Source organism: Amia ocellicauda, chromosome 6, assembly GCF_036373705.1.
Source record: "Amia ocellicauda isolate fAmiCal2 chromosome 6, fAmiCal2.hap1, whole genome shotgun sequence".
In the NCBI taxonomy this organism is placed as follows: Eukaryota; Metazoa; Chordata; class Actinopteri; order Amiiformes; family Amiidae; genus Amia; species Amia ocellicauda.
Window position 1 is genome coordinate 9,021,150 of NC_089855.1, and position 11,207 is coordinate 9,032,356.

Below are 11,207 nucleotides of genomic sequence, written 5' to 3' on the forward strand. Positions count from 1 at the left end.
GGACAGCTGCGCCAAGAGCTGCTGTCCCCTCCAGTAAACTGTGTCCCACTCCACTACCCGGAGATCACTAACCCAGCCCCGGCTCTGTCCGAGCAGCGGGGAGGAGGGGAGGGAAAGTGGGAGTGAGATTGTAAACCCAAACCGCTCCAATGGTCTCTCACTACAGTGGCAAACTTTCCTCCAATCAGAAGTGGCCCCAAAACTTCAGCGAGAAAGAGCTGAGAGGAGTCGGGCTGCGGTCGTTTTCCACTCCTTGATCCTATTAAGGGAGCTGGCTGGTGAATAACCTCAATGGGGATCCTTTTGTGTTTATGCAAATAGCCCTCTTCTCATGCCGGCAAAGCCTCTTTGTCCTGCCGCAGGTTTATATAGAGAGGATGCTGTCACCGGCGTCTATCCCGGTCTGAAGAGCGCACTACCTGTTTCAGCAGCGAGAATACAACCCCTCCGGAGATCTGAGCGACTTGCCATGAGTTGTCTTGATGTTATGTATCACCACCAGACCTATGGAGCGCACCAGTATTTGCCAGCGACGTCCGCGGCGGCGGCAGTGGTAGCATACAAGGCTGCCTATTACCACCACCAGCACCAGCACCAGCAGCAGCAGCAGCAGCAGCAGCAGGTGGGTCCCTCTCCGTGCGCCCTGCTCCCCTCAGCGAGAGCAGCCTCGCCTGCCGGGTTTAATCAGCTTCTAAACTATCAAGCGTTGCGCAAAAGCAGTTATGTAATGTGATTGTCTTGATGTTGTTCATGAATGCGTGGTGTGACAGTAAACGGTCTGGGGAATCCTGTTGCGCATTCTTGGGGAACTCGCCCGGGCACAGAGACCCGTTCCCTGCCAGGCTCGGAGCTGCCCCTGGGTCCGGGCCAGTGACGCCCCGGTGGCAGCCGCCCGGCCCGGCCTGTGGCACCGCGCTGGCAGGGCGCACACAAAGCTGGCAGCTGGAGTTTCCTCAAGACGCTCCACTGTGTGCAACATGCAAAAGGTCAGCGCAGGAATTTCCTCCAGGGCAGTTTGTCTGCGAGTTACTTACATCAGTCACAGTGCTCTTCAGATACTCACTCACACTCATGCGATGTTCAGACAGAGGTGTGTGTGTGCAATTATAAGGTTGTGTGATGTAGTCTCTCCATATTAAAGGTTTTCTGAACAGTGTGAGTAGCAGTGAGTACAGTGGATATTATAGATAATATGCATTTAATTGTTTTTCTTCTGTAAAGTATCTTTTGTTTTCATCTAAGAATAAACTATAGTTAACTTTAACTGTATAAACTATATATATATATATATATATATTTGGCTAAATGATTTAGGCAACTATAGTTTGATTCCTTCCTAAACATTTGGTGCAAAGCTTCGTTGTCAGATTAATTGTGAAGTAACTAGAAGTAGCTGTCACAGCAACTCGACATTCTTGTTTGTACTTTAAAGAGGCATCTGACTTGTGTTGTCTCTCAGAAACGCTCAGTGCGGCACAGCAGCTCTCTGGATTGTGTGGCACTTTAATTAAGTTAGCCAGAAAGAAAAGGAATAGAAATAAATGACACACATATATAGCATTTACAAGTTTCAGTCTCTTCAATCTCAACAAGCCAAACCATGAGGTCCAGTGTAGAGAGTTACAGGCATCTGGCGCCTGTGTAACTAGAGAGACGTTTCCCAAATTAATCTGACATTATATACGATCCTGGAGGGCCAAAGTTAATGGACTGGCTCGGGAAAACAATGAAAAAAGACAAGATCGATAGTATTGGAAATTAACAGGCAGTTACAGAAGTGATAGGGGTTTTATTGATTTATTTATTTATACACGTTTGGTCACATGGTAAGTAGGGGAATTGACCCAATTAAGCCCATGTACCATAAGCCCACTTGCTCTTTTATTTTGAAATACAAAAAAGACAGGACAGTTTAGAAGTATGATCTGTTTCAGAGCAGATGCACTATGTTGTTACTGTCTTGTTAGTCAGTTTTTATATGGAGCCAATCACATATTTTGTTCTTGAGTTCTGTAAAACTTTGTGCTGCCACTGTGCAGCAGAATTTTTAGAAGTCACCCCGAAATTTGGCTTGTTGAGGGGCCTCCCAAGAATCATTTTTCTGGAATTTGGTGACCAAACTTGATTAATATTGATAAGAATTATAAAATTAGGAGATGAATAAATCATATGAAACCTTATATTTGAAGAATTTGCTTGGTATTTAAAAGCACTATTTTGTATTTGACAATATAGATTTCATGAGTTTCCGGAGCGAGCGCGAGACACTGTCAGAGTGATGGTCTCACAGATAGATGCAGCAGAACAACAAAAATTGAGACAAACTGTTGATGAGCATAGTAAATCAAAACATTTTAGAAGCTTCTTCAGATAAAACAATATGTAATGTTCTATCAATTATTATAATCTTAAAATGTAATTGTTTTTGTCATGTGGGCTTAAAAGGAACAGCGCCCTTGAAAAGCCTATTAGCACATGGCTTTAAAGCAGAATAATTATTGAATTTGTTCTACCAACCATAATAAACATGGTTTAAGTTGTAAAAAATAATGTATTTTATTTATTATAAAGATCTTACATGTTTACATTAACTATATACAAAATGATTGAGGTTAATTTCCCATGGACCACTGTTGTTCTTAATAAGCTCACTCAGCCCAGAACCCATTGTACCTAAAAAGCCTTAAATTAGTTAATATTACTCAGAATACATCCTTTTCATTCATGAACTGCTACTTACCTTATTTTCATCATGGGGACAAAATGGGAAGGCAGAGAAAATTATAGGGATCACAGAAGGACAGAGACTAATCATTTTCAAGAGTATTTTGAGAGGCTGTTTTTGCCAAAGATCTCTGACATGGGACTGCCAAGAGTTTCAGTTTTTGACAGACATGTCTCAGATATTTCCCTGGCACTTGTGACCAAGGCCAGAGAAAATGGGCTTGTGCATCTCTGGCTCCCATCTCATCTCACCCACATCCTCCAGCCACTGGACAAGACAGTGTTTGGTGAAGTCAAAAGGATGCACCGATATGAAAATTCTGGGCCAATACCGATATCAGATATTTTCTTATTATTTACTGACCTATAGAACGAGAGCAGGTCGGGGGGGAACTGCATTGCAGATCATGTGCGTCATTCATATTTTGTTAAAGGTACAAGAGTTTAACAAATCGGATGCTTAGTTAGACGCAATAAAAGCCGCACCATCAGACAGAAATATCGGTCAAAAATATCTGCCATTTTAAATCAAATATAATAATGTTTTGCCATAACGTCCCGATACCAATCAGTGGCCAATCGATCAGTGCATCCTTGGGTCAAAGGGTAATGGAGGAAAGAACTGTGCTGCCATTCCCGTGTTAGCAGGGACAACATTTGAAAGTAGGACTTCTCTGAAAAACTAGATGTGCTTTCTACTGCTATCAAGCCAGAGAACATCATCGTGGCTTTGAGAGCACTGGAATATTCCCTGTGAGCCAGAGCCGGGTGGACAGACAAGTGTCCACGAATCTTGCTCTTTTTTCTGAAGCACCTGTGCAGACTTCCACAGCCCCAACAGCCCCGGCCCCAACCCCACCAACCAGCAGAGCAAACTGCCTCTACAAGTGCAATAAGTCCATGTGATGGAAATTAGTCTCAGATAATATAAAAATACAATTTTAATTGGTTAAGTTGGTTATTTCAGGTCTGAATTCAATAATCTATTAAATATTAAGTGCTTAATCAATACAATTTGAAGTATTTACTGTTTAAATGCTAGTGGGCTTATTTGGGACACATGTGGGCTTAAAGGGTACATATGTACCTTAAAAGCCCACACCAGACTTTTCACTTTTGCAATTAAATAAGTTAATTTAATTTAGTAAATTTATGTCAAAATCTACCAAGTGTTTAGATGAGAGATTAATCTTTGATTTAATACCAACTTTATTGGGAAGATATTGACATATTTAAAAGAAAACATGTAAAACGTTTGGTGGGCTTAATTGGGTCACTTCCCCTATCACTTGCAGTCTTTATATGTATGTGTGTGTGTGTGTGTGTGAGAGAGAGAATACAGACCATGGTGTGGATTGCCCGGTGCAATATGTTCTGCATAGAGATATTGAAGATGGAGAAACCTATCGATAACACTTTATATATTTTGGTCAACCTTAGTGCATTTCCTCAAAGGCAGAGCTGGATAGTTACTTAGTACTCCTTGCTGGACTTCCTCGCCCCTGCAAGAGAGAGCAGCTCACCAGTCTTGCTCAACCTGCTTTTAAGTGCTGCCACCAGTACACCCTGACTGCTTCTGGGCTCTTTTATCCCATTAGCCGTGCCCGATTGGGGAGACTGGCGGTGAAGTGTGTCTGGGTGAGAGGAGATCCGTACAGCATGGCGGCTCCAACAATAAGTTACTGAAACCCCCCCCAGTGGAGTCGAGGAGCTCCCCGTGGTCGCAGTCAGCACGGAGGTCTGCCTTACAGACAGCCACTCACTCGGCGACGTGGGCGTCCACGTGTCAGCGGTGCACTCCTCTCCTGACAGCCCTCTCTCTCTTGCAGAAGAAGCTCTGTGTGTACAGTAAGATGCAGGACTCCCTGGACGCAGTGGGGAAGCAGGCGCAGCAGCAGGAGACAGCGCAGCAGCAGCAGCAGCAGGAGGCGGAGGCGGAGGAAGAGGGAGGCAGGGCGGGGGGGCTGGTGAAAGAGCCCCAGCCCGCCGAGACGGAGTACCTCAGCTCCAGATGCGTCCTCTTCACCTATTTCCAGGGGGACATCGGGGATGTGGTGGACGAGCACTTCTCCCGCGCTCTCAGCCAGCCCAGTGGCTTCAGCGCCTCCCCGGCCAAGACTCCCCGCCCCGTGGGCAGCGCGCTCTGGAAAGGTGAGCTCCGCCGGCTTCAGGGGTTTGGGACCGGGACTCCCAGGAATAAGAGACTCTGGGAATCCCTGTCTCAAGCATTGGATTTATTTTTTAATCTAGTTCCTAAAAACTGCCTGTGTGAACACAGTTTGCACACAGTTGTAGTCGACTGGGTGTCTCAGGTTTCATCAGTGCCTGGGGTGTGCAGAAGTGTTTAAAAATTAAAATGAATCAATCAAAGGATATTTATTAGGACTGATTTATCTGGGTGGGATAAGGTAAGGTAAAGATCTAAATTCTAAGGTTAGGATTGATGTGTTTACTGGATTAAATTAACCTGGTGAAAATAACATCATTATGGTTCTGGAGAGATGATCTCAGGTTTTAAGAAATAAAATATCAACACAGATAAATACCATTCAACCTTTACTGGAAACCGCATGTCAACTTAGAGTGAATGGAGCGTATTTGCTGCTATTTAGGGAAAATAATGAAAATAACTCCAGTGGAATATAAATCACACTGCATTTGGGGATTTCTTAAAATAATCTTGACTATAATTCGAAAGAATATAAATAAAATAATTAGGTTTTTATAAATGATGTGAACTGTAGGCACTGAACACACACAGACACACACATATATATACAGTTGTTTCCAATATCCTTTTTTGACTTTTATATTAGAAAGTTGAGAGCCGACAATAAAAAGTACTTATCTGCTGCATAAAGAAAAAGTCCACAGAAATGGCCGAGACCATCGTGTTCCTCGTCCTGTTCCTCTGATGATGAACAGCTGTGTGACGGTCTAATCAGCCACGATCTGGTCTCACTTAATGCTAGAGAATTAAAAAAAAAAAAAAGTTTGATTATGTTTTCATGAAGACAGTAATGGTAGATAAAACAGCACTTACTGCTTTAATGGAAACCACTCTTAACAGCATAGTTACAATTTCCACACAATCCTGTATTTTAAGTAATATGGGAAAATGTCTTAACTAAATATGAATCTCTGTAGTTTGTATTGATTTGTACTGTATATATATATATATATATATATATATATATATATATATATATATATATATATATATATGAATGTATATATGTGAATACTATTACAGTAAAAAACCTACAACCTTAAAACTGTCAGCAGTGAAGAACAGTAGCAGTTTCAGAGGAGAGTCACAGAACACATTTGTGGGGCGTGAAGCTGGATTTGCTTCTTTTCATCCTGATCTGTGAAACAATAGATTCAAAACAAACGCTGTCCTGTTGTCATTCCTCCTGTGGTTTCTTACTCACAGGATACTCCTAGTGTGCTGCCTCTGTGTGATCCTGTGTGCCGCTGTCTCTGCCCGTGTCTCACTGTGTGCCGTCCTGTGTTACAGAGTCCGTGCCTGATGGCGGGCAGTGCGCTTTCCCTGCGTCGTTCTGGAGCAGCGCCTACCCGTCCCAGAGCGGCGCCTGCCTCCCAGCCGTGCACCCAGAGTTCCCCGCCAACGCCGCGTTTCACCCCCCTGACGCCGGCGCCTGGGGCGGGCATGGTCTGCACCAGTCCGGCCTGGCCCCTCCCCCCACCATGTCGGACTCCTGGCACTACTCCCTGGGGGCGTCCACCAGCCCCTCCTACCCCCACGTCCACGAGGTCTACTCCCACATCCACCCCCGGCACCCACACGCCCACCCGCACCCCATGCTGCACCCTCACGCCCACGGCTCGGCCCTGGACCCCCGCTACAGCCCCCTGCTGCTGCCCAGCGTGCGTCCCTCTTGCGCCCCCGGCCCCCACTGTGATGTCACAAAAGCCGAGCCCGACTTGGCCCCCGGCCACGGGCAGCCCTGGACCGCGGCCTTCCACGGCGCAGTGGACATCGCATACGACAACGGTGAGCGAGACTCTCCCTGTCTGCCACCAGCGTCTGTCTGGCACTGACACACACTGACACACACAGCATTCATCCCTGAACAACAACAACAACAGCAGTTATATTAATGAATGCCAAAACACGCATGGCAATTCTTCAGTGCACGACATATACTTTTTTTTAAGGATTGTTTCCCGATGAACATCTGAAAACTTCAGTCCCAAGTGTTCAGCTGTAACGTTGGACTCCAAAGAATGTGGCCTCTAGCAGATCAGAGGAATGTCTGGTCACTTTGAGCATATAAAAGGCACATTATCCACGTTGTTATCTCTGGCTAGATCTGCCACTTCGTAGGAAATGTCGGGAAAGTTAGCTGGCTCTGGAGATGGAAAAATAAAAAAATCTCCTGCCCGCCTCTATGTTAAAAATGATATTATTAAAACAATCTGGAATCACCTATCCTCTACTGCATATCAGCAAAAAGTATAACTTTAATTAAATTCAATCATGAGCAAAATAACTATATCTATCTATCTAATATATATATATATATATAGCCGACAATAAATATATATATACATAAACATACATATCCATTTTCTGGCCATAGACTAATGCAAGTTTACTGATTGTGATCTATGGCATGTGTGACTCTAAGCTGTTTCTGCTCATCTCTCAGCCCTGGACCAGGACAAAGCGAAGACGTCTGTCTGGTTCTGAAGAGAAAGCCCAGCCTGCAGAGAAAACACCAGCTGTATCTTGGAAACACACAGCCCCACACGCGTGTGGAAACCTGCCCTGCACTGAGGACACGGGCAGCCCTGCACACGGAAGGCAGGGAGAAAGCTGCGGATTTCCTCTGAATTCATTCCTTTTCTCGAGGCGAATGAAGGAATGTATCTGGAGAGCTTGGAAGCTCACAAGGTTGCCTGAGATCAATTTTACCATCTGCATACTTCAGCTTTTGTCATTTTCTTTAGATGTTTTTTTTTTACATCATTGGAAATTGGGGAGATTAAAGTCTCTGGCGGTCCATCACTTGGGTCTGAGCTGCTGGGAAAGAGCTTCTCTCACTGGACACTGTGCCGAGGGAAGCCTACCCTTGCCAGATTGAAAGAGGTATATTTTGATATATATATTTTTGTAAAGAATTGAAAACCCTGTTGGAAAGACAGGTTTTGTTTCCTAATTGTGGGGGATGTTTGGTGTGTTGTCTATTTGTTCTGTAGGAATTTGAATTTGTGTTTCTAATTGTGTCAAGTTCTGTTCAAAGAGCTTTGTCTCCGTGGGGTTTATTGTGCATGAAGAAATACACGTTTACTGTTATTGAATGTGCAGTGCCATGTTTTCAAGCGATATTTTTTAAGGCTTATATATGTTTTTCGGGGTTTGGTTACAAGGCAAACGTTGGCTTTAGAGATGACTATATATGGTTTGTGAAATAATTATTTTGCATTGACTTCTTGAAAAACAATGCAACGTGGTTTGCTAAGTTCTATTGGCAGACTTTTTTTCTGAAAGTGTTTTGGACTTTTCTCTTTTTTCATGTGATTTTTATTACATTTAGTTGCAGATGTATACAATTTCAGGATGTCTATATGAACTAAACACATTTCCGTGCCTTTGTTATTACCGTATTAAAAAATATTTGTATGACATGTAAAGCTGCCTTTAAGGATTTCAGGAGCATGATGGTACACTGGCACACTTTTCTGTTTAAGTGCATGGAGTGGTACAGTATGCATCAGTGCTTTTATCATTGTTTACCAAAAGGAGTATCTTAACAGTATTGTAAATGTCAACTTTAATCTAATCTGTCAGACTCAAAAAACAGGCAGGGAGAAATGGTTTTAAAATGAGCAGCTTTCAGTACAATTTAGGAATAAAGCCAAATACATACATACATATTTTTTAAATGGTGCATTTATTTATCACAGTATGGTTTTAATTCCAATTGTATTCTTCAGCAGAAATCACTGCACAGACATTTTAACGCATTGATTTCACAGTGTCCCCAAAGAAGCATTCGACCAGGAGAAATGGTCCGGCACATGCCAGGCCAATACAGCGCAACCAAAATCCACTTTTAAATGTATAAATGTTTAATGTTAATACACATCTGTTGCTCTTTGGAAAATCTAAGCATTCCACGTGTTTATAAATGTCAGAGATACCAGTGAAGTAATTCTCTATTTTGAGAAAATATTTTCCTTAATACTGATGATTCTTACCAAGTGTTTTATTCTGTGCTGTTAAATCCGATGTGAACAGCCGGTGCATCGCTCTATGCCGCTGAAGAAACTATTATATTTATTGCATTATTCGTTTTTGATCCACTAAACATGAAACTGAGCTATGGAGGGTCAGTAAACACATACCAGTGAGCCAGATCCAGATTCCTGACACCACATGTACCAGTTAGAGTCCCAGAGTGTGGGAATTATGATTATTATTATGACTGAAATAATGCCCGTCCAGAACTACTTTATGTGAGCAGAGCATGTTTGTTTTTGGTGCAAAACTATTTTGGAAAAAATGTAGTTTTAAATATGTCCTGCACGAGAGAAACTGCTTCTCTCTCTCTCTGTAAGCGGCAGCTGTACAATCATGCCTGCAGAGTTTTACTGAACTGGGAGGCAAATGGCAGCCCCCTCTCAGAGCAGCTCTCACCAGGCGGAGGGTCTGGCAGTGAAATCTCCAGTCAGGTGGGGGCAGAATTCCTGCACATTCCCGTGGTATCAGACCCCAACCCTAGAGCCCAGACACACTGCAAACCGCACGCCTGTTCAGCTCCGCCTGCTCACACACATCAGATCCGTTCAGTGTGTTTCTTTTAAACTGCGTGTATTTAACAAAAAGAAACATTCCTTAGTTGATGGAGTTGTTCCTGTTTCTGCAGCTTCATCCCGATAGATACAATTGTGTGACACCTTTAGGAAACAAAATTAAATCTTTGAACTATAGTAGCAATAGACTGCACAGCTGAACTGCACAGACTCTTGCACATGTCAGGCCTGGCTCTGTGTTCCTGTCTTTCTTCACAGATTGAATATCCTCAGAATATTTTATTTCTTTCAAAGTCTGAATTCATGCTCAGTCTTAAGGAGATATGTTTGTGTGTGTTATAAACAAACTATTTTCTATCCAATTTAACACGGAGCCAACCAGCCGGGCTCCCTGTGCCAACGCTAGAGCCACGGTGATCATGCCTCCGATCTGGGTTTAGATTGCATTCCTCTGCCTGCTGTTTTATCTGTGTAAATGAACAATTCAAGGTTTATTGTTTTGCTGTGTGATTTTTACAGCCATCGAAATGCCGATTTCATTACTTATTTAGAATCTGTTTTCCTCCAGGAAAAAAGACACACTGGGTGACATTCAGAGTGTTTTCCGTTGCACTACGTTAATAGAGTTCACAAAGCTAATTCAATGATTATGTTTTAAATATGTTTATTTGGGGTGTTTTGTTTTTTACCTTATGAAAATTTGTAAAGTTTCACGAGTCTGGCCTCTCGAATCTATCCCCATGTGTCCTACTGGTTTGACTTCACACGCGCGTGTGTGTGTGGTGGAGGCCACACAGAAAACAAATATATAGAAACATATCCTGAAAGTCTGTTTTATAAATATAGAGCAATGTGCAATAATGGCCAGAAACACATTTAGAAAATAAATATGTTTAAAGACATAGATTTTTAAATATGTAATATCCTAAAACAATTTTCAGGTACAGTTGGCGTATTTATATAGATATAGGTCAGTGTTTGCTGAAATATATTTTCATATGTATACGTGCATTTTAAAAGGTATTTTCTTTATATTTTCTCAATGTATTTTTTGTTGTGGCCATATTTGCATACTGCCATGTCTTGAAAGCATGCTTTCGGGTTTTATAGCGCCTTCTGTCCTCCTTTATTTCGCTGACAACCAAAATGAAAACGTTCAAGCAATCACAATGCATTTGATACAAGGTCTGTGTTTTAACAGCGTTTTGTCCAGAATGTCTGCCGTATAATATCCCCTTTGTTCATGTGCGGTGCGTCTTGTTTTGAAGATGATGGTGTTTATTTAACTGTACTGACTGCCCTGCTTTCCCCTCTCCAACACACCTGCACATCTTTACATATTTTGTAAATTGTTACGATTTTTTTTGTTGTTGTTTGTATTTGTTCTTTGTGTAGCAGCCCGACTGTTTGTTCTGTACAGTGAGATGTAAATGTCTTCATGTCAATAAAATAATTTAATATTTGAAAATAAATACAACTTTTTACTCTTCATATGTTGCAGAAATTGTTCAGAATTGCCTGTCAACGCAAAATAATAATTTCCACTTTCTCTATTACCCGTGATCTTCTTCTGCACATTCTGCAGTTCATTTTGATAGTGTCTCTTAATAACGATGTCAGGACAGGAACTACTGTATGTCTGTGTTTTCACATTCCCAGACACCCCCTCACAGCCCAGCTATGGCCACACATGGGAGGAA

General features: G+C 42.4%; 1 protein-coding gene across 1 annotated transcript; it reads left to right on the forward strand.

Annotated features, from left to right (window-relative positions):
* Positions 1–244: 244 nt before the first annotated feature.
* Positions 245–10,973, forward strand: vgll3 (vestigial-like family member 3). The gene is made up of 4 exons (XM_066707539.1): positions 245–622; positions 4,554–4,875; positions 6,245–6,742; positions 7,401–10,973. The coding sequence occupies exons 1-4, from the start codon at positions 332–334 to the stop codon at positions 7,439–7,441; spliced, it is 1,152 nt and encodes a 383-aa protein (XP_066563636.1). The 5' UTR covers positions 245–331; the 3' UTR covers positions 7,442–10,973.
* Positions 10,974–11,207: the final 234 nt, after the last annotated feature.